The sequence below is a fragment of the Genypterus blacodes genome, unplaced genomic scaffold (assembly GCF_046128005.1).
Source record: "Genypterus blacodes isolate CSIRO-AG114 ecotype Tasmania unplaced genomic scaffold, CSIRO-AGI_Gbla_v1 ptg000351l_1, whole genome shotgun sequence".
Taxonomy (NCBI): Eukaryota; Metazoa; Chordata; class Actinopteri; order Ophidiiformes; family Ophidiidae; genus Genypterus; species Genypterus blacodes.
In genome coordinates this window covers 117,501-140,228 of record NW_027467135.1, presented here as the reverse complement: position 1 = coordinate 140,228, position 22,728 = coordinate 117,501, and the positions used below count along the sequence as shown (strand labels likewise).

The following is a 22,728-nucleotide window of genomic DNA, read 5'->3' as shown; positions in this document are numbered from 1 at the left end:
CTCATCTGCACTCCTGATGCTGACTGCGAGACCGGCCAACCTGCTCCGAACAAGAAAGGAGAGGAGGTAGAAGGAGCCGGTGGCAGAAAAGAGTCCTGTAGAACAAAGCTGGGAGTGGGGAGGAAGTGAACACAGTGTCTGTTGTGTGTGTGAAGGGAGGGCTTGGCACAAACACTGGGCGCTCTGTAAGAGTATCCTGTGCTGCTCCCTGCTCCATGCCTGCTTCCTCAATACTGGCTTTGTCCTCACACTTTGCACAGTGACATCGAGAATCTGAGCACTGCAACACCTGGTCCCTGTAAAGCCTGAGGCCAGCATGGATGCACCCTACAGGCAGCAGCACCGGGCCACATCAGGTCCAGGCCTGGACCCTACAGGCAGCAGCACCGGGCCACATCAGGTCCAGGCCTGGACCCTACAGGCAGCAGCACCGGGCCACATCAGGTCCAGGCCTGGACCCTACAGGCAGCAGCACCGGGCCACATCAGGTCCAGGCCTGGACCCTACAGGCAGCAGCACCAGGCCTCAGCAGGTCCAGGCCTGGGATAGAATCAAAACCAGTCCACTTGTGTTCTCTCTCTGATGCGATTGCAGATTGCAGATTGCACTTTTCCATGTTAGCTCATCTGTGAGTTTCTGTCCAAACAAGATAGGACAGGAAAGACAAAGACAAAGACAAAGACATATTAACACAAATATTAGCTAGGAGTCTGCCAGCCTCATTCCTCAATGATCAATATTGGCCTTCAAAGCCGTATTGATCAGACCCTGCTTTGTGTTGAGCACCTGTCTGTCAGCTTCAGGTCCTGGACTTCTGACTGTCCAGCCTGTCTCCCATACTGAGTTACCAAAGTGCCTCTCTGCCTCCAGTCTGCTCTCTTATCCTGATGGCAGCCATCTTGTATCAGCTTCAAGGCAGGAATACGGGCGTGCAGGTTTATTACCAATACACTCATGGATAGAGAGACAGATGGAGAGAGAGAGAGAGAGAGGGGGGGGGGGGGGGGGGGTGGGGGGGGGAGTTCAAACTAGACAAAGGTGAGCGGTGAGAAATACAGAGGGGGTCAGAAACGGGGAGCGGGTAATGGCTGGCGTTTTTCTTTAAGCAACCTGATCTGAGCAGAGAGCAGAGCCGGGCGAGATAAAAGGAGAAAGGAGCGTTGTCCCGGCTCAGCTACAGGAAAAGGACGATTAGAGCGGAGCCGTGGTATCAGGTACGCATGGCACAGGTCCCAGCCAATCACAGCGCTGCTACATTAGACCAGGCGGCAGCTTCACTCCACCACCCCAACCGCCTCCCACCTGGGCCAATCATCTAGCTCCGCCCCTCCTCTCCCTCTCTACTCAGCTCTTTTTCATGTTTCACTTCCATTCAGTCAGCTTTGAAGGTAATTACTGTAAAATGTCTAAAAACTAAATGAGACCCAGCATTGAGCCCTGTGGTACTAACATCTCTGGCTCCTGGCAACGTGTGTGTGGACCCTCTTACGCTTTCCTGGTGTGGGCTGGAACCAAGGGGAAGATGGTGAAACCCTTCTATGTACTTATTGCAGCTCCAGCTAGCCTCATGAAAGGGTTAAAGGCAGCAGACCAGACCAGACCTGTGTGTGAACTCTGCCATGGCCCTGGTTGTGATGTTGCTGCTGTGGTCTTTGTGTCTCTTTGCCCCGTGTCCATCTGAACCCATGCATCGTGTGGGAATGCTGCAGTGAATCCAGTCTGGGTTTCACTCAGAACCACAGAACCGCAGAGTGCAGCAGCAGAAGGCTCACATCTCTACACTTTCATCTATGAGCCATCAAACTCATCAGGTCTGCTCAGGCATGATGAGGCTGTGAACCTGAGAGTGTGTGGCCACAACATGAACACAAAGAGAATGTGAATGATGCAACAGAGTGAAGAGGAGAAGATGAAACAAAGCTGCAGCTCCATCACTTTATGTTCTACATCATTCTTTAAGCTGCAGATGTTGATCATGTTGGGCTGAAGCAGTAAACAGTGTGAAGGAGTGTGTGTGTGTGTGTGTGTGTGTGTGTGTGTGTGTGTGTGCGCACAAGGTACACAAGGTCCATCAGCAGGAGGCATCATCCAGATTACATATAGATGTCAGGGTCAGGATCAGGGACAGGGTCAGAGTTAGGGTCAGGATCAGGATCAGGATCAGGGTCAGGGTTAGGAATGAAGCACAATGAGCTCCACACTGTGAGCGTCCATCCTGCTGTGTTGGTTGATGGTGGCCGCCCACATTAGCAGTAATAAAGTAGTGTAGTTGGTATTTGACCCGACCTCTGCTCTCCTCATGTCCTCAGATCAGCTCACCCATGCCATCTCCACCCAACTTCTGTTTGTTTAATTCCTTCTCTAGCTTCCCTCCCACATCAGACTGATCAATCACCATCCAGATCCACACAGTCGCCATTGTCAGCGGCCTCCCGAGTGAAGGAACGAGCCGGAAACCTCCGTGTGCGTCCCCTCTCCGGGCCTCAGACGGACGGGACCGTATAGTCATCTCTTTGTCTGCGCCGCCATATTGATGGAATCTGAAAGTAAGCAGATTTGCAATGGATATTAACAGTAGGCTCAGAGAACAATGGCACCGAGGAGCGCGGCACAAGGAGGAGAACAAGAGCCGCCTTTATGTCCAGTGGGAGCCGTGTTCCCAGAGAGGGGGGGGGGAGGAAATGTATTTGGTTGGGTGTGTTCTCACAGTGCAGATGGATGTGAGAACACACACGCGTACACACACACACACTCTCTTGGAGGCCTAGCATGTTGACAGAGATTAAAGACACACACACACACACACACACACACACACACACATCACATTATATTCTATGATGCTTCCCCGAGCAGCTGGGGAGTGACTTGGTTGTGTACATCTTCATCTGTAGCTTTATGGTTTGTCCTCCTCCTCCTCCTCCTCCTCCTCCTCCTCCTCCTCTCTTTACAGCCAGCAGGGGAGCTTTTATTCCTGGCTGGCTTCCATCCTTGACACCATCATGGAGGTGTGATTGGTTAGAGCTGCACTTTGCTCTGCTCCTGTTCCAGCCTGCATGAGGATGAGAGACCTGCATCATCTTCATCACTGTGTTCTTACCCACACTTTCCTCCTCAGTACACACAATGGTTCTTGATGGAGCGGCTCCAGTATGAGTCAACAACTGAGCCATCAAGCCATCAAAGCATTCATTTAGAATTGACTCTCCTTTTATTAGGGTTTAAAGTTTAGATGTCTGTGACTTCTGGGGTTCATCAGCAGATTTCTTGTTTCCTTGATGAAGGGTGAGTTTGGGTCAGGTGGCTGCTGAAGCCCATCGTGTGTGTCAGTGTGTGTAAGGCAGAGAGTAGAGTGGTGCAGATGTCTTGGTCACATGTTCAGCAGGGTCGCTCACTATAGAACCTCTTACCTCAGCTGAGGGATGCTGAGGGTGGAGGTATTGATCATCTGTGATGGTTTATGTCTGGCTGATGAACTCGGAGTGTGACAGGAGTGTGACAGGTGTGTGACAGCAGGGTGACAGGAGGAGGAGCCAGGTCAGACTGGAGGTGCGTCCCAATTTCCTCTTATTAATATATTACTATTTTAATAGAACTGGTATTTGAATGAAGCTTGTTTGCTCTACTGAGCTTTGTTTTCATGTTGCTGGTCTCTTTGCTCCTCGTCTGTCTGCTGGGTTTCTCTCTGCGGTGCCGTTCGATTGATGAAGACGATGTGTAGACTGGCACGTCTGGACTCTGCTGGCTGTGAGGTGCTGCCCGGTCCGGTCTGTGTGAGCTGTGTGAGCTGTGTGAGCGCCCTCTACCTGAGCCTCCATACACACACTACAGCCCTTTGAAGCTCATGACCGCCACCAAGTGACCAAAATGATTCTGCATCGATCTAAACTATACAGACAACAGGGTTCTGATTACAAACTGCTGATCAATAATAATAATAATAAAAATACTAATAATAAAAAATGTATATTCATTTATTATACGAAGTAGTTGATTGGCATTCCTCAAATTGTAAAAGTAACTTTCAAACGGATTGACTGATTAGTTTATACATCAAATTGAATTCGTACAATACACTCATTTCTCACGAGTTATTAGTTATAATGAGCCTGATTGCGTTACTGAGCCTGATTGTGTTAATGTGTGTGTCTGCTGCTGAATCTGTGTTACTGCGCCTTTAAGGATCTGATGCGGATGTGAGAGTGACAGTGATTGGCTGCCGTCAGTCGGGGGCGCGTCTATTGTTCCACGGTAGGAAGTGTGTGCGTGCGTGTGCGTGTGTGTGTGTGTGTGCGGGGCTCATGTTGCTATGCTACACGCTGCCTTGCTCCAGCGTCACGTCAGCATCCAGGTTTCATGGAGCAGTCAGCTGCAGAGCCAAAGGCCCCCGGTGCAGGAGCGGCCTGGCTCCAGGGCTGCGGGGCTGCGGGCACACTGTGACACTTCACGTGTACAATCAGACCAGGGTTCATGGCCACAGTAACCATAGTAACCACAGTGTGAGCCTCAGGTTGTGGTTCTGGTTCTCTGGTGTTGTTCTTGTGTTTTCTTCTGTAGGTTTTTAGTGTTGCGTGCTTCAACCTCCACACATCCGAACATCACAGTGTTCACAATGTTCACCACATTACTGCTGTGACTTTGGTGCTCATATCTTTCATATTTCTTTAAATATTCGGCATTTTTCAGCTGACAGATCCACATTTAACCCTTTGAAGTGTCTGAAGAATTCATCCAGGTTCTTCTTGCTTCAGACTTTCAGGCAGAAAACATTCAAGAGATGAGAGGAGAAAAGTGAAATTCATTCTTGTTTCATAGAAACGTGTCATCAAATACAGTTCAGTATCTGTCCACCAGGGGTCAGCCTCGCCTTTCCCTTCTTTGCCCACCTGCTCCCCTCAGCTGTCTGTCTAACACACTGGTTCCCTTTGGAGCTTCTGACAGCTCTGTTTAATTAACAGATGTACACAGCGACACACAGCGATGATGAAATGAGTCTCTGTGAAGCCTGAATGCCTCTCCAATGTGGACTCAACACACAGATGAGGACCATCAGAACTGCTCACATCTCAGCCAGTATCAGAATATTCATATTAATTACTGACAACTTCTTTAAACAGTGTTTTATTTGTAACTTAACATCTATCCACATATAGAATAATCATTTGTCCTCCTCAGCGTTCTATTTGAATCCTCACAACCAGTTTTTCATGGTACCGACCCATAATACCAGCAGTGACTAGAACACGAGAAGCAGGTGGAGTTGATTCCCTTGTGCTTCCTAAAAGGACTGATTGATCCCTGACATTTAACTGACTTGGTGTGATTAAATGATCCTAAATGTACAATGCCCTTTTTTATTTATATGTAGAGTCGAGTCCAGTTTTAAACTAGGAACTGCAAACTCCAATATGTCTGTATTTGTTATTTACATACAAACTGGCTGCCAAGCGAAGAAAGAAAGAAAGAAATCCCTACAGCAAGTCCAGCACTTTGGATCCTTCTGTGTTTGAAACGCGCTGCACAAAAACTCTGCTGTGTCTTTGATGGATCAAATCTAGATTATAATTATAATTAATGATATTATATAACAATGTAATTTGAATTATAGATACCTTATACATGAATGTTGACTAAGAAAACGCATTTTTTAGTAGTTTTTGAATAAACATCTAACTTGTTAAAGTGTAATGACAGAATTCATATTTGTTCTGTTAAAGATTCAAAAACAGAAGTGTCCGACTTTCCCACTGTGTGTAAACGCAGCAGCTGAGGCGCCAGTAGGAGGCGCTGTTGCGTTCATCTCATCCTGAAGCCAACACACACAAACATGGCGTTCGCACCGACGGTGAAGATGCGGTCCGCTCGCTGCGCCTGCTTCTGCGTCTTCTTCCTCTGCGTTACCGGGTTCCATTCACCGACGCCTCGTCTCCACGCAGAGCAGCGCCACATGCGGACACAGGACCGAGGCTTCTTCACCTTAGACGCCCATGAGGCTTCAGCAGACGAGGGCGGAGGAGGCGCCGCGGCTGCTGCGCTGCGACTCGCCGCCGCAGGAGCGACAGAACACGGGCCGGACTCCGCCGCCGCTCCGCCGCATCGAAGCCGCCGGAGCGCCGCTGAAGCCGCCCTGCCGAAGGTGTACGGACAGGTAAGCTGCCGCCGCCGCCGCTGCCCACTCCGCCTCACTCAGCTCCGGGCTCAGGACGCGACATGACGCCCTTACACCTCAGCTTCAGTCTACCAGGCGAAATGTGCGGGACACTGACGTCACTGAGCCCAAAACAATGGAACCCAACTAAAACGACAACACCGCAGTTTACTGGAGAGTGTTTCAGTGCAAACATGGTGACAGTTTGTGTTTCCTGACTTAAATGTGAAACAGCAGCAGCTTCGTACAGAAAACCCTTAAACCCTTAAGGTGCTAAAGACATTTAGGTCTTAAGACTCATTGTTGACACAACACAGGCGTGTGTCCCGACCGGAGCCCAGGTGATAGTCGTGTGTCCTGTGATAGGGAGTCCAGGTGATAGACGGATGCAGAGTGTTAGACTGTGTAATGTCGCACCTGATCACAGGAAGAGTCAGCTGACTTTAGCTCCCTGCTACCAAAACAAACACAGCCAGTCTGATGGAACAACACAGTGTTGATCATGGGAGGGAGCCTGTTTATACACACACACACACACACGCACACACACGTTCTCTTCAGCAGGATGTCACTTTGTCACTGTGCTCATCTAAGCTCATCTTCATCCTCTTCCTCATGTGAATGTGTCGTGATGTTTGATTCTATTTGATGTTGTGATGTTGAAGGAGCTCATGATCTTCTTCTTCACATCTCTATCGTCTGTGCACTGGAGAACAAAAGCTTGACAGGCAGGTCAAAAATCAAGGCTGAGTCCAGACCGGTCCAGGAGGGGTTCAGATCCCTCTGGTCTGGTCTACATGTGACACAGATCAGAGTCAGATCTATGTGTCCTAGATCTGTCTTCAGTCTCTGTGTGACTATTATCTGTGGTCCAGCTTCATAAGTGCTGATCAGTCTGGACTCTGCTGCTCTGTTGTTGCAGCAGCTGAGGTTACCAGAAGAGAAACAAAGAGACTGAAGCTTGTTTACATCTCAACACAGATCAACAAGTAAGGGTCAGGTTCTGCTGTGGTGAGGCGTTCAGGTGCCTCTGAGCCTCACTGGGCTGGAGTGCAGGCTGAGCCCCACAGACCAACTGAGCCCCACAGACCAACTGAGCCCCACAGACCAACTGAGGCCCACAGACCGACTGAGCCCCACAGACCGACTGAGGCCCACAGACCGACTGAGTCCCACAGACCGACTGAGTCCCACAGACCGACTGAGCCCCACAGACCGACTGAGCCCCACAGACCGACTGAGCCCCACAGACAGACAGACTGAGTCCCACAGATTGACTGAGTTCTAAATGTAAATGTTTCCGATTGTAAGTGTAGACTCAGACTGACTGCTGGTCCTCAGCTGTCCTTCATGTGTGTTTAGTTTGTTGTGTCTGCTGCATCAGGCTGAGCAGAGACTGAGCTTCTGTCTGAGTGGGGTCATGATTAGATGAAGGTGGGGGTCATGACCTCACCTGTCTGTCACCTGTGGTTGAGGCTGTAAACCCAGACCCAGACCCAGACCCAGACCCAGGCCTCCATGTCCCTGCAGCTCCCCTGTGTTACAGGAACAGATCCTCCTGTTTAAACTTCTTTATTCTCTAATGAAGCTTTGACATCACAGCTGACATGGGCACACAGCAAAGTGGGCTTGTTTCTAATAACTGAGCCTTTATTCTGGACTCAGTCAGGCGTGTGAAGGTCTTAGTGAGACGCCTCCACTTGTTTTCCCTCAGTGGGAACGTCAGTGGGGTGATTTGTTAGTCAGAGCTGCAGGGGGCCGTCTGAGTCCTGCTGAGTCTGCTTCTGCTCTGATCAGACCAGCAGCAGTCAGGCTCAGCTTCACCTACACCTGTGTGTGTGTGTGTGTGTGTGTGTGTGTGTGTGTGTGTGTGTGTGTGTGTGTGTGTGTGTGTGTGTGTGTGTGTGTGTGTGTGTGTGTGTGTGTGTGTGTGTGTGTGTGTGTGTGTGTGTGTGTGTGTGTGTGTGTGTGTGTGTGTGTGTGTGTGTGTGTGTCAGAAGGCCGTGCTGACGGCTGAGCAGACTGAGCCAGGCCTGCAGAGATGATGTCATTTGAGCTTGGCTACGCTGCCGCCGCTCTGCTGGCCGCTCTGCTGGCCGCTCTGTGTTCCCTCTGTGCAATGGAGCGTGTTGGGCTCTCTGTCTCTCTCTCTCTGTCTCTCTCTCTCTGTCTGTCTGTCTGTCTCTCTCTCGCTGTCTCTCTCTGTCTGTCTCTCTCTCTCTCTGCCTCTCTCTGTCTGTCTCTCTCTCTCTGTCTCTCTCTCTGTCTCTCTCTCTGTCTCTCTCTCTGTCTCTCTGTCTCTCTCTGTCTCTCTCTCTCTCTCTCTCTCTCTGTCTCTCTCTGTCTCTCTCTGTCTCTCTCTCTCTCTCTGTCTCTCTCTGTGTTCTCTCTCTCTCTCTCTCTTTCTGTGTTCTCCCTCTCTCTGTCTCTCTCTCTCTCTCTCTCTCTCTCTGTGTTCTCTCTCTCTCTCTCTCTCTCTCTCTTTCTGTGTTCTCCCTCTCTCTCTGTCTCTCTCTCTCTCACTCTCTCTCTCTCTCTTTCTGTGTTCTCCCTCTCTCTCTGTCTCTCTCTCACTCTCTCTCTCTCTCTTTCTGTGTTCTCCCTCTCTCTCTGTCTCTCTCTCTGTCTCTCTCTCTCTCTCTGTCTCTCTCTCTGTCTCTCTCTCTCTGTGTTCTCTCTCTGTGAAGCAGTACAGAGTTACTACAGTTAGACTCAGAGAGCTCTATCAGGTAGAGCCTCAGAGAGCTCTATCAGGTAGAGCCTCAGAGAGCTCTATCAGGTAGAGCCTCAGAGAGCTCTATCAGGTAGAGCCTCAGAGAGCTCTATCAGGTAGAGCCTCAGCTCCCTGAGTCTCATCCTGCCCCTCTCTTCACACCAGCTTTCATTCTTTTTGAAGATCAGTCGGGCATCACATTGTCTTGTGGGTTTTGTAATGGTGGCAGAAGAAATGTTCAACCTGCCACAGGACAGAGCAGAATCAATGCAGAGCAGTAAAGAGTGTGTGAGCAGGGTGGTTGATGCTGGTTGAGCTCTGAGACCACAGAAGCTTTGTTTGGCTCTGAGCTCAAACCAGGAATGCAGCTCAGCTACGTGTGACGGCTCGTTAGGGAGAGGGGAAGAGCCTCCTACCTTCTGAGCTTCTAACCAGGAAAACAATGAACCAACAGTGAGACTGACAGGTGAGACTGACAGGTGAGACGTTTAAGGGTGGTAGCTGCGGTGCTGAAGGGAAATGAGCAACAGAACAGGAGTCCACTGGGTCTCTGTGCTCTGGAGGGCTGTGGGCTCCCGTCTCCTCCACATGCAGGTCCTTCCCTCCTTATACTCTGATTCTGCAACACCTTATGTAGATGATCCAGTTAGTTCCCTCCCTGTGTGTGGCTGGGGTCGGTTGGTGCCTTTGTTTGTTGTTGTGAGATTTAGGGTGAAGCTTGTTCCTTATTCTGGTGCTGGATAAAGGTTACATAACACTCTGACCCTGAGGTGGAGCACAGGTTCATCTCTGAGGTGAAGGGGCACAGGTTCATCTCTGAGGTGAAGGAGCACAGGTTCATCTCTGAGGTGAAGGAGCACAGGCTCATCTCTGAGGTGAAGGAGCACAGGCTCATCTCTGAGGTGGAGGAGCACAGGCTCATCTCTGAGGTGAAGGAGCACAGGCTCATCTCTGAGGTGGAGGAGCACAGGTTCATCTCTGAGGTGGAGGAGCACAGGCTCATCTCTGAGGTGAAGGAGCACAGGCTCATCTCTGAGGTGGAGGAGCACAGGTTCATCTTCTCATCTTGCACATTCATCCATTGTGTGTCCTTGATGTGTCAGTGTGTAATACATCTGTGTGTCTTTCTCACTTCAGGCCAACTTGAACGACTCTCATAACCAGATGGTGGTCCACTGGGCCGGGGAGAAGAGCAACGTCATCGTAGCCTTGGCTAGAGACAGTGCAGGAGTCACTGGGCCCAAGACCAGCTCGGTAAGTCCTCCAGACCTGAACAACCACAACCACAACCTGACCAATATGATGAGGGGAACGTGACGTGAGGTGACGAGGCGTGACGTGACGAGGCGTGTTTTGAAACAGTTTGTAGACGGTGATGAAGGCTCTAATCCACTTCCCTGCTCTGCTCCTCCTCAGGTCTATGTCTCGTATGACTATGGGACCTCCTTCACACTGGTCTCAGAGAAGTTCCAGTTGTCAGGACTCAAAGCCAAAAACGGCAGCAAGCAGGTGATCGCCCAGTTCTACCACAGCCCAGCAGACAACAGGAGGGTAAGAAGGCTCTGGACTGTGCTGGGTCACGTGTAGACTCAGGTCAAGGTCCTCATGCAGTCATGAGTTAGATACAGACACATGATGGGAAACCAAGAGGAAACCCTGCAGTAGTTGAAGCAATATGAACTCTGAGCTCTGAGCTCTTCTGTGTATTGTAGCTCTAGACAGACATAGATCCTCTCCCTTTCTCAAACCCGTCTATGGTAAGGAGTTCTTCATGAGCTCTCTTAGTCTGCACACTAACTGTGTCTCTGCTCAGAGCTGTGGAGCATTCAGAGCATCATTACACTTTATATGAGCCAGAGTCGGCTCAGAGAGGTAAAGGTGCTGGTTGAGGGTTAAACGGCCTCCTGTGTTTGCTTCCTCAGTACCTTTTCGTGGACTCTCTCAACAACTACCTGTGGAACACCTTCGACTTCTGCAGGAGCGTTCAGGGCTTCTCCCTCCCCTTCAAACCCACAGACCTGCTGCTGCACAGCAAACGCTCCAACCTGGTGCTGGGCTACGACAGCTCCCACCCAAACAAACAGGTAGGGACCCTCAGCCCCACCCAAACAAACAGGTAGGGACCCTCAGCCCCACCCAGGGACACAAACAGGTACGTCACAGAGATGAGTTGCAGCTTTTCTTCCTATTATAACCCAGAAGCTTCCTCATGTTGAGTTTCTGCACCATTATGACAAAAACCCTCAAGTGAGCCAAAATGAGAGCCTGAGCCTGAGAGACTGAGCCTGACCTACATTCACACACTGCCCCCCCCCCCCCCCCCCTCTCTCTCTCCTCTCTTCAGCTGTGGAAGTCAGATGACTTTGGAGAGTCGTGGGTGCTGATCCAGGAACATGTGAAGGCTTATTTCTGGTAAGACTCAAGCGTCTCACACAGAGCTGAAGGGAGAAATCCCCTTAACTTAGTGAAGATCAACATGTTCTGATAGTTCCTGATCCAAAGATTCACATAAACACAAAGTAAATCAAATGAAGCTACAGGTGTCAGGTGAGTCCAACCTGCTGTTCATCAAACAGGTTTAATGTGTCCACATGTGTTCACATGTGTTCACCTTCAGAGAGGAGTCACCCTCACTCTGATCATACATGTGTGATACATGTGATCATACTGTGGTGATCAGTTCAGGCAGGTCAGCTGTCAGCATTTATCTGATCCTGTCGTACACTCAGAGAAGCTTTATGCATTCATGGCCTCACTGGTTGATTTGTGATGTTTGTGAATTGCATCATCATCCTCAACAGGACACTTTTCATATTCCATGGGTTAAGGGTTAAGGGTTTAGGCTTAAGGGTTTAGAGTTAAGGGGTTATGGGTTAAGTGTGTTGCACATTGTTTGGTGTTCTGTCAAATATGAACTGAAGTGTTGTTCACTGGCGTGTGTGTGTGTGTGTCAACATGAAGCAGCCCCATCATGGCTCCTTTACGTCAACACACACACACACACTTCAAGCAACACGCTTCTGCCCAGATATTATCCTGTCCCATCCAATGGTTCTGTCCTGCTGTCCCATTGAAGCTGTTTGTCTTTATGAGTGTGCAGTCAGTCAGAGATGGACATGTAGCTGCATGAACAGGAAGTATAGATGAATATCTGCCTTTCAGTTCCTCTCCTCCTCACGCACGCTGGTGAACTCAGGATGTTGCTTTATCATCACAAACATCACACTGCTGGGTAACGCCTCTTTAGTTCACATTTCCTCTGTGAAATTTTCTTTGTATGTTGAAATCATGAAATCATCCAAACTGGGTTACCAGGGCAACAGCTGTGCACATTCCTGTCCTTCATGCAGCTCCAGCAGAGTGTGAAAGTGTGAGAGGCGTTCTTCTTCTTCTACTTAAACATGCAGCTACACTCATACTCCTGCAGTTCTGTTCTTTTCTTTAGTTGAACTGTTGCTGCATGTTAATCCACACTAGATCCTTAAAGCTACACGCTCCTCTGCAGTAAAGGCTTTCTCTCTTAGGCGAGTAAACAAAGTCTTTAATCTGCACTTCCTCATATAAACATGCTGACTGTGATGTCCGGCCACAGAGCAGGCAGCAGAACCAAGCTAACAAGCTTTACTGAGACTCCTCTGCAGCTCAATCAGGGAACGTCTGCTACTGTAGAATCATATCATATTACATCATAACAGAGAGAAGTGTGAGCTGTTTACACTCTGGATCAACCTGTTCTGAGGTCATGGGACAAACCGTCATTTCACATTCAACCACTGAACAAACAAATGTGAGCACAAAGGTGAGCAGTGAGCAGTGGTATTATATATATAATATATATATATATAATACATATACATATAAATATATATATATATATATATATATATATATATATATATATATATATATATCACACTCTGCTGGAGCTGCATGAAGGACAGGAATGTGCACAGCTGTTGCCCTGGTAACCCAGTTTGGATGATTTCATGATTTCAACATACAAAGAAAATTTCACAGAGGAAATGTGAACTAAAGAGTCGTAACCCAGCAGTGTGATGTTTGTGATGATAAAGCAACATCCTGAGTTCACCAGTTCACCTAATCATACATATATATATATATAATGATGTATGATTAGATAAGTTAAAGCACATGTGTGTGTGTTCCATGTGAGAGAACATGTTTGCTTCAGTTTGGAGGAGAGTGACACCTGGGCCTGAACAGGAAGTGAGCTGAGGATGAGGAGAGCAGCCCTGATGAGGAATGAGGAAGAAGGTCTCTACCTGAAATCTGAGCCGATGACATTTAGAGACAATAGGAATGAAGCCAGCTGAGCTCCTGAGCCAATCAGCTCTCTGCTCTGCTCACATGTGACTGACTGTCTCTTACATGTTTGACATTGAGGCCTTGCAAATGTAACAAAGCCTTTCATTTGGTTTGATTGATTAGACTGAGGTTTCTGATCACATGACTCATTAACCCTGTGTTCATTCTGAATCTGACTGTATGTTACCATGGTGATTGTGTTGAGTGAAGGATGCTGACATGATGAACCTCTGCTCCGTCCTCAGGGGTGTGGAGCCCTTTGACCCCCCCACCACGGTCCTGGTCCAGAGGCACGAGCCTCAGGGTGTGTCCACTGTGCTCAGCAGCACCGACTTCTTCCAGAGCGAACAGAACCGCAGAGTGATTCTGGAGCAGGTGGACAGTTTCCAGCTGAGAGACAAGTACATGTTTGCTACCACCACACGGGTAAGAGAGCTCTACACACGCACACACGCACACACACACACACGCACGCACACACACACACACACACACGCACACGCACACACACACACCACAGAGCGTTTCCCTCGGTGAGGCGTGTTCACAGCAGAGGCGTCTACATGTTGAAGGATTCTTACTGTGTGTTTCTTTGAGGATCAGAATAAAGGAATATCACAATGCTAAGCTGCTTATGCTAATTAAAGAGGCAGAGATAGAGGATTTATCTCACAATGAGATCCTTAGGAATGCTGTGTTAATCAGACACACACACACACACACACACACACACACACACACACACACACACACACACACACACACACACACACACACACACACACACACACACACACAGGCCTTTAGTCTCACTGAGGAGACAAAGGGAACAGAGGGTCTTGAAGCATGTTGATTGGTCCTTCACTTCCTGCCTTGAATGACTGAAGGTCCTGAGGTCCATCAGCCCAGAGGATCAGGAACATGTGAGAGAGAGCAGAGCTGAGACTTTTACATGTCAGCTACACACATGCATGAGAGGAGGACCTGCATGTTTACACTTCAGACAGACTTCAGGTTCTGCTGGTGTCAACATGAGGAGCTTTGGTCCTGGGTTTAGTTTAGAAGTCCGCACTGTGTGTGTGTGTGTGTGTGTGTGTGTGTGTGTGTGTGTGTGTGTGTGTGTGTGTGTGTGTGTGTGTGTGTGTGTGTGTGTGTGTGTGTGTGTGTGTGTGTGTGTGTGTGTGTGTGTGTGTGTGTCTGACAGGCAGAGAGACAGGCTGCTGTCAGACAGACAGGTATACATGTATTCAATCACATGAAGGAGTGGTGACTCTCTCTCTCTCTCTCTCTTTCTCTTTCTCTTTCTCTCTCTCTCTCTCTCTCTCTCTCTCTCTCTCTTTCTGTGTTCTCTCTCTCTCTCTCTCTCTCTCTCCCTCCAGAAGCTGTTTGGCAGTCATGATCCCTCCTCTGTTCAGCTCTGGGTCTCCTACAACCGCCAGCCAATGAAAGCAGCCCAGTTTATGACCCGACATCCAATCACAGTGAGTCCCTTGCTGCTATAGAGAGAGGGGAGAGGGGAGAGGGGAGAGGGAAGAGGGGGGAGCACAGAGGGGAGAAAAGGTTTGTGGGTTCACAGGAGTGAATCTGTTCATTAGAATAGAAGATAACTCTCACTATCTCTCTCCCCCACTGTCTCTCTCTCTCTCTCTCTCTCTCTCTCTCTCTCCCCCCTGTCTCCCCCCCCCCCCCCCCCCCCCCCCCCCCCCCCCCCCTGTAGGAGTACTACATAGCCGATGCTTCAGAGGAGCAGGTGTTTGTGTGTGTGAACCACCTGAACAACGTGACCCACCTGTACATCTCAGACACACAGGGTCTGTCCTTCTCTCTGTCCCTGGAGAACGTCCTGTACTACAACCCAGAGGGCTCCGGCAGCAACACACTATCAGGTACACACACACACACACACACACACACACACACACACTGAAAGAGTCAGGAGAAGCAATGTCCTGTTAAGTGCCTGGATGCTGCTGTAGTGATGAAGATCGTGTGTGTGCGTGTGCGTCTGCGTGTGTGTGTGTGTGTGTGTTAGGTACTTTGCCAATGAGCCTTTTGCAGATTTGCACCGTGTTGAAGGTCTGCGAGGAGTCTTCATCGCCACACTCATCAACGGCTCTGTCAGCGAGGACAACATGCGCTCTGTCATCACGTTTGACAAAGGAGGAACCTGGGAGCTTCTTCAGCCTCCAGCTGCTGACAGCCTGGGAGGAACGCTGGACTGTCAGGTACATGAGGCTCTGCAGACAGTGTAACACACCACACACACACACACACACACACACACACACACACACACACACACACACACACACACACACACACACACAGTGTAGACCACTCCAACAAGCTGTCCTGTCAATTTAGACAACTTTACTGATCACTATGACATTGAAGAAACATGAACTTCTCTTCTCCTCTCCTCTCCTCTCCTCTCCTCTCCTCTCTCCCTCTCTCCTCCCTTCTCTTCCTCTCTCCTCTCCTCTCCTCCTCTCTCCACTCTCCTCTCTCTCCCTCCTCTCCCCTCTCCCTCCTTTTCTCTCCCCTTCCCTCCTCTCTCTTCTCTCCTTTCTCTCCCCTCCTCTCCTCTCTCTTCCTCTCCTTTCTCTCTCCTCCTCTCTCCTCTCCTCCTCCTCTCCTCTCTCCTTTCTCTCGCGTCCTCTCCCCCGCTCTCCTCTCCTCCCTCCTCTCTCCTTTCTCTCCTCTCCCCTGCTCTCCTCTCCTCCTCTCTCCTCTCCTCTCTCCCTCCTCTCCTCCTCTCTCCTCTCCTTCTCCTTTCTCTCCCCTTCCCTCCTCTCCTCCTCCCCTCCCCTGCTCTCCCCTCCCCTGCTCTCCCCTCCTCTCCTCCTCTCCTCTCTCCTTTTTCTCCCCTGCTCTCTCCTCCTCTGTCCTCTCCTCTCCTCCTCCCCTCTCCCCTGCTCTCCCCTCCTCTCCTCCTCTGTCCTCTCCTCTCCTCCTCCCCTCCCCTGCTCTCCCCTCCTCTCCTCCTCTGTCCTCTCCTCCTCTCTCCTCCTCCCCTCCCCTGCTCTCCCCTCCTCTCCTCCTCTGTCCTCTCCTCTCCTCCTCTCTCCTCCTCCCCTCCCCTGCTCTCCCCTCCCCTGCTCTCCCCTCCTCTCCTCCTCTGTCCTCCTCTCCTCTCTCCTTTCTCTCCCCTCCTCTCCTCTCCTCCTCTCTCCTCTCCTCCTCCCCTCCCCTGCTCTCCCCTCCTCTCCTCCTCTGTCCTCCTCTCCTCTCTCCTTTCTCTCCCCTTCTCTCCTCTCCTCTCTCCTCTCCTCTCCTCCTCCCCTCCCCTGCTCTCCCCTCCTCTCCTCCTCTGTCCTCTCCTCTCCTCCTCCCCTCCTCCCCTCCTCTCCTCTCCTCTCCCCTCCCCTGCTCTCCCCTCCTCTCCTCCTCTGTCCTCCCCTCCTCTCTCCTCCTCCCCTCCCCTGCTCTCCCCTCCTCTCCTCCTCTCCTCCTCTGTCCTCTCCTCTCCTCTCCTCTCCTCTCCTCTCCCCTCCTCTCCCCTGCTCTCCTCCTCTGTCCTCTCCTCTCCTCTCCTCCTCCCCTCCTCTCCTCTCCCCTCCCCTGCTCTCCCCTGCTCTCCTCCTCTGTCCTCTCCTCTCAGCTGAGTAAAGGTTGTTCTCTCCACCTGGCTCAGCGTTGGAGTCAGCTGTTTAACATCCAGCTGAGGAGGATGCCCATATTATCCAAAGACTCAGCACCTGGACTCCTGATGGCTACAGGTGAGACAGAACTCTGAGCCGTCCTTCCTGCTCCGCTCTGGATCACATCTCCTGCTCTCCCACAAGATCAATCAGAGCAAACCACACACTGTCAATGTTCCTCAGAGGTGTGGAGGTGAGAGAGGAGCAGAGTCAGACCCCCTGCTGTGCTCAGTCATGATCATGGGACAGAGAGGATCTTCGTGGTTTGGTCCATCTGTCTTTACTGACTTCATACTGATCCTGACAGCAGCTCATCCTCAGGCTCAGTGTGGTCCTGGGCCTGAGTGTAATCAGTACCAACGAAGCTTTATGTCCATGTAGAGCCTGAGGACTTCTCCTGGACCTCCTCTGTTAGTGGGACTTAGCTGAAGCTGATTGGAGCTCTACTCAGTCTGAAGGTCTGATGGTCTCAGTCAGACTCAGTTGTATTGGAGCTTAGCCTGACTGTGCAGGCGAGCTGCTGATGCTTACACACAAACCTCTGAGTCTTCATCTGTTGTGACTCGCCGCCTCTCGGTCTCACATAGCAGAGTGTGACTTCCTGTCTCGGCTAAAACACAGGAGGTGTGACTCTGTGGTTTACTGGTGTGTGTGTGTGTGTGTGTGTGTGTATGATGTACACAGTGCTTCAACATGAAGACATCAGAGGAGAATGGAATGAACCGCCCTTTGGTTTGTGTGTGCAGAGGGGAAAATTAAGTGCCCGGGCCAAAGAGAGCTGGGCCGGGTCGGTCCCTCTGTGTGTGAGGGGCTGATGTGACAGATGTGTGTCTAATCAGTCACATGATGTCGTGTTGCTTTAAAAACAGATTGATCAAATACATGTCAATACAAAACGCTGAACCTCATCAAATGTTAGAGAATATCCACCAATGAAAGAAGAAGAAGAAGAGTCCTGATGAACTGTGATGTCATCTCTGTGTCTGCAGGATCAGTCGGCAGGAACCTGGCCAACAAGCCCAACGTTTACATCTCCTCTAGTGCTGGAGCCCGATGGAGAGAGGTGTGTGTGTGTGTGTGTGTGTGTGTGACTTGAATGTGCAGTCACATCCTTCCTTCCTGCTTGCACACGTGTGTTGTATGTTGTGTTGATCATGTTGTGGTGTTTAGGCCCTGGCCGGTCCTCACTTCTACACCTGGGGCGACCATGGTGGCATACTGATCGCAATTCCACAAGGAGGAGCTTCTTCTCATCTCAAGTAAGAACAACCTTTACCTTTCCTCTATCCAGACTGAAGTGCTTTGTGATTGAACAGTTTGGCTAAATCTGGGCAGAGCCTTCAGATGTCCCCTGCATGAGGGGGGAGGAGCTCCTGGGACCTGAAGGGGGAGGAGCTACTGGGACCTGAAGGGGGAGGAGCTCCTGGGACCTGAAGGGGGAGGAGCTCCTGGGACCTGAGGGGGGAGGAGCTACTGGGACCTGAAGAGGGAGGAGCTCCTGGGACCTGAAGGTGGGAGGAGCTCCTGGGACCTGAAGGGGGAGGAGCTCCTGGGACCTGAAGGGGGGAGGAGCTCCTGGGACCTGAAGGGGGGAGGAGCTCCTGGGACCTAAAGGGGGAGGAGCTCTTGGGACCTGAGGAGGGAGGAGCCCCTGGGACCTGAGGGGGGAGGAGCTCCTGGGCCCTTAAGGATCAGACCTCTGCTGGATCAACAGAGATCTTTCCTTATTTAGATGAGCTTTGAATGATGTCATTGTCTGTGTCAGGTTCAGCACCAACGAAGGGGAGACGTGGACGGACTTCCTGTTCTCAGAGAGGGAGGTGTATGTGTACCAGCTGCTGACTGAGCCTGGAGAGAAGAGCACCATCTTCACCATCTTTGGCTCCTACGCTGACCAGAGGCACAGCTGGCTCATCCTGCAGGTCAACGCGTCTGACGTCCTGGGTGGGTGTGGCGAGATGGGATAGAAGGGGCGGAGCTTGATGTCATGTCTGTCAGTACCTGAGAGCAGGTGTGGTGTTTGTCCTGAGGCCCAGAGTGGCTGGGTCACCTCACAGGAAGAAGGTCTGGGGTTTGGTTCCGGGTCAACAGCAGTGTTGTTGTTTCCCCTGCAGGCGTCCCGTGTTCAGACGCAGACTATAAGCTGTGGTCTCCCTCAGACGAGCACGGGAACGAGTGTCTCCTGGGCAGAGAGATCACCTATAAGAGACGAGCGCCTCATGCCACCTGCTTCAATGGAGAGGACTTTGACCGGCCCTTCACCGTCTCTAACTGCTCCTGCTCACGCCAGGACTATGAATGGTATCAAAGCAGAAGAAGAAGAAGAATGTTACTGATGATGTGGCTCACACACGTCTGACTCATTCTTCTTCTTCTTCTCCTCCTCTGCTGTCCCCTCATCTCCTTCCCTCCCTCCCTCCCTCCCTTCCTCTCCTCTTCCTCCTCCTTTACAGTGACTATGGCTTCAAGCTGAGTGAAGACTTGTCTCTGCAGGTCTGCGTGCCTGACCCCGAGTTCTCAGGCGACCTGTATGCTCCTCCAGTCCCGTGTCCTGTTGGTACCACCTACAGGCGCAGCAAAGGGTGTGTGTGTGTGTGTGTGTGTGTGTGTGTGTGTGTGTGTGTGTGTGTGTGTGTGTGTGTGTGTGTGTGTGTGTGTGTGTGTGTGTGTGTGTGTGTGTGTGTGTGTGTGTGTGTGTGTGTGTGTGTGTGTGTGTGTGTGTGTGTGTGTGTGTGGTTTAATATCATTTAGATTTTCTTTCTCAGGCTATTTAAGGAGAGTTAAAGGTGTTTTGTCTCAGCCACTGGATGGAGGTAAACAGGTTTGGTGAGACTGCCACCTGCTGGCAGCAGGAGGGCTGACGTGTGTGTGTGTGTGTGTGTGTGTGTAGCTATAGGAAGGTCCCCGGGGACAGCTGCAGTGGAGGAGACGTGGAGGCCAGGCTGGATGGAGAGATGCTGCCGTGTCCTGTAGGAGGTAAACAACACAAACACACAACATGATACTACACAACTGTAACACACTCAGCCTGCTTCTGTTCTTCATAACGCAACTCGGCTACAATCTGTAAACTGCTGTTCTGTGATTCATCTTCAGATGGATGTGATGTGTGTGTGTGATCTGTGTTGTGTTGTTACAGAGAGTAACGAGTTCATCCTCTACGCCGTGAGGAACTCCATCCACCGCTACGATCTGGCCACCGGCACCGACCAGGCTCTGCCTCTGGCCGGCCTGAGGGAGGCCGTGGCTCTGGACTTTGACTACGACAGGAACTGCATCTACTGGGCCGACATCTCTCTGGACACCATCCAGGTCGGTTCAGCCTCATGACGAAGACTTTAGAGACTTCCTGTCCTCGCCTCATAGCTCACTTCCTGTCTCTCTGCCTCCCTTCTTCTCCAGCGCCTGTGTCTGAACGGCAGCACGGGTCAGGAGGTGGTGGTGAGGAAAGACCTGCAGAATGTAGAGGCCCTGACCTTTGACCCCATCAGCAGACTGCTTTACTGGGTCGACGCTGGAGCTCAGAAGATTGAGGTGTGTGTGTGTGTGTGTGTGTGTGTGTGTGTGTGTGTGTGTGTGTGTGTGTGTGTGTGTGTGTGAATATAAAGAGCCTCTGTTTGTGTTGAAGGTTTCTAACCCTGATGGTGATCTACGTCACACTCTGCTCAACTCCTCCATCCTGGAGCATCCAAGAGCTCTGGTGCTGTTACCTGGAGAGAGGTGACACACACACACACACACACACACACACACACACACACACACACACACACACACTGACCTCACTGTGGTCACTTTTTTAGTTTTAACCTCATTGCACCACTCTTTGTATGTTCTCACATTTACACAGGTCCTCACTTAAGTCCTCACTTAAGTCCTCACTTAAGTCCTCACTTAAGTCCTCTGCTCATTTTCATGGAGCTTGGTGGAAGGGCGGATCAAAGTCTCAATGAATTCTGCTGTTCTGACCCATTTCTGTCTCTAGTCTGATGTTCTGGACCGACTGGGGCGACCGGGCGGCCGGCGTTTACCGGAGCTACATGGATGGAACCAACGTGTCGTGCATCGTGTCCGAAGGCGTCCGCTGGCCCAACGGCATCACGGCTGACGAGCGCTGGCTCTACTGGACCGAAGCCTACAGCGACCGCATAGAGAGGGCCGACTTCAACGGGGGCCAGCGGAGCGTGCTGATGGAGGGGCTGCCACACCCGTACGCCATCGCCGTCTTCAAGGTAACCCGGCCGCTCTGGCGTGTGGGACCTGGAGCCCGTGTGCTTCTAAACATGTCAGACCAAACATCCGTGTTCCTCTGCTCAGTGTGACTGAATGAGTCACGATGCTGTTTACAGAACGACCTGTACTGGGACGACTGGTCCAAAATGGGGATCTTTAAAGCTCCCAAAGCTGGTTCCCATAGCAACGAGCTGATTGTTGGCAGACTGACTGGAGTCATGGACCTGAAGATCTTCTATAAGGGGAAGAACAGAGGTGAGGAGTGTGCAGCTTCTGATTTAGTGAAGGGATTTAAATGAGGCAGAGATCCTCAGTGACCTCTTGACCTCCTTGCCTCCAGGCCACAACGCCTGTGCCGACCAACCCTGCAGTCTGCTGTGTCTGCCTCAGCCCGGCCATCATCACACGTGTGTGTGTCCGGACGGGGCTCCCACGCTCCTCATGCCCAGTGGAGAGCTGCAGTGTCAGTGTCCCAGCGGCTACCAGCTCCACAACAACACCTGCCTCAAGACCGGTGAGGAGCCTGAGGATGCTGGGATCTTCCTCTGCTGGGATCTTCCTCTTCCTCCGCCCTGTCTGAGATCTAACCTGCATGTGATCTTTCTTTGCCTCCAATCAGAGCACAGCTGTTTGCCAAACCAGTACCGCTGCTCCAATGGCCGCTGCATCAGCAGCATCTGGAAATGTGACAGCGACAACGACTGCGGGGACATGAGCGACGAACAGGAATGTCGTAAGTTCTCAGCCACGTCACTCCTTTGGCTTTCCTATCACCACACACACACACACACACACACACACACACTTACTCTGTGATGTGTCTGTGTTCAGCCACAACCACCTGTGACCCGTCCAATCAGCTGCGCTGCGTCTCATCGGGTTCCTGCATCCCGCTGGCCTTCAAGTGTGACCATGAGGATGACTGTGGGGACAACAGTGATGAAGAGCACTGTGGTAATGTGCTGCTGTCTGTCTGATAAACAATACACACACGCACACACACAGTGACACCAAACAGCACCAGGAGAACTTTCCTCCAGTCAAACAGGCTGAAGGACACAAGTATGTCTGATAAACCAATAGAATCCATTTATCTATCATCACTTCTAATGGGTATCAACAATTCTGTCCAGGCCACTATCACATTGTTTTATGAATTGAAATAATATCTTACAAGTGTCAGTTCTGTTAAATATGAGTCAAGACGGTGCCAGCTTCATCTCCTCTCTGTCTCCTGTCTTTATTGGTGGTGTTGTTGTTGTTGTTGTTGTTGTTGTCCCAGAGTCTCACCAGTGCGGCCCGGGGGAGTTCACGTGTGCACGAGGGGTTTGTATCAGGGAGGCCTGGCGCTGTGATGGAGACAATGACTGCAGAGACTGGTCAGATGAAGCCAACTGCACAGGTGAACACTCCTGACTCACTGACTGACTGACAAGTGAGACTGAATTATGATGATAAATAAATGAGATGAACTCTACCAGGGAGGTTATGGGAGAATTTCTTACAAACAAGGGAGTGTCTACAGTACCTCTTAACCCCCCCGCCCCTCTCTCTCTCTCTCTCTCTCTCTCTCTCTCTCTCTCTCTCCCTCTCCTCTCCCCTCCCTCTCCTTGCTTGTCTCCAGTGGGTCATCACACCTGTGAGGCCAGCAGCTTCCAGTGTCACAC

General features: G+C 50.9%; 1 protein-coding gene across 1 annotated transcript in view; it reads left to right on the top strand.

Moving 5' to 3' along the window:
- The first annotated feature begins 5,366 nt into the window (after positions 1 to 5,366).
- The window catches only part of sorl1 (sortilin-related receptor, L(DLR class) A repeats containing), a 29,484-nt gene continuing 12,122 nt past the window's right edge, over positions 5,367 to 22,728 (top strand). The window contains exons 1-26 of the mRNA XM_076138207.1: positions 5,367 to 6,148; positions 9,999 to 10,115; positions 10,278 to 10,412; positions 10,784 to 10,945; positions 11,206 to 11,273; positions 13,433 to 13,613; positions 14,567 to 14,668; positions 14,905 to 15,068; positions 15,214 to 15,412; positions 16,789 to 16,906; positions 17,818 to 17,891; positions 17,999 to 18,087; positions 18,594 to 18,772; positions 18,943 to 19,129; positions 19,282 to 19,410; positions 19,719 to 19,804; positions 19,968 to 20,140; positions 20,231 to 20,362; positions 20,457 to 20,548; positions 20,814 to 21,060; positions 21,178 to 21,316; positions 21,402 to 21,575; positions 21,681 to 21,794; positions 21,893 to 22,015; positions 22,344 to 22,463; positions 22,686 to 22,728. The exon at positions 22,686 to 22,728 is cut by the window's right edge and continues 83 nt beyond it. Coding sequence (XP_075994322.1) covers positions 5,828 to 6,148; positions 9,999 to 10,115; positions 10,278 to 10,412; positions 10,784 to 10,945; positions 11,206 to 11,273; positions 13,433 to 13,613; positions 14,567 to 14,668; positions 14,905 to 15,068; positions 15,214 to 15,412; positions 16,789 to 16,906; positions 17,818 to 17,891; positions 17,999 to 18,087; positions 18,594 to 18,772; positions 18,943 to 19,129; positions 19,282 to 19,410; positions 19,719 to 19,804; positions 19,968 to 20,140; positions 20,231 to 20,362; positions 20,457 to 20,548; positions 20,814 to 21,060; positions 21,178 to 21,316; positions 21,402 to 21,575; positions 21,681 to 21,794; positions 21,893 to 22,015; positions 22,344 to 22,463; positions 22,686 to 22,728 — 3,668 coding nt within the window. The 5' untranslated portion in view covers positions 5,367 to 5,827. The remainder of the gene's footprint in view (positions 6,149 to 9,998; positions 10,116 to 10,277; positions 10,413 to 10,783; positions 10,946 to 11,205; positions 11,274 to 13,432; positions 13,614 to 14,566; positions 14,669 to 14,904; positions 15,069 to 15,213; positions 15,413 to 16,788; positions 16,907 to 17,817; positions 17,892 to 17,998; positions 18,088 to 18,593; positions 18,773 to 18,942; positions 19,130 to 19,281; positions 19,411 to 19,718; positions 19,805 to 19,967; positions 20,141 to 20,230; positions 20,363 to 20,456; positions 20,549 to 20,813; positions 21,061 to 21,177; positions 21,317 to 21,401; positions 21,576 to 21,680; positions 21,795 to 21,892; positions 22,016 to 22,343; positions 22,464 to 22,685) is intronic.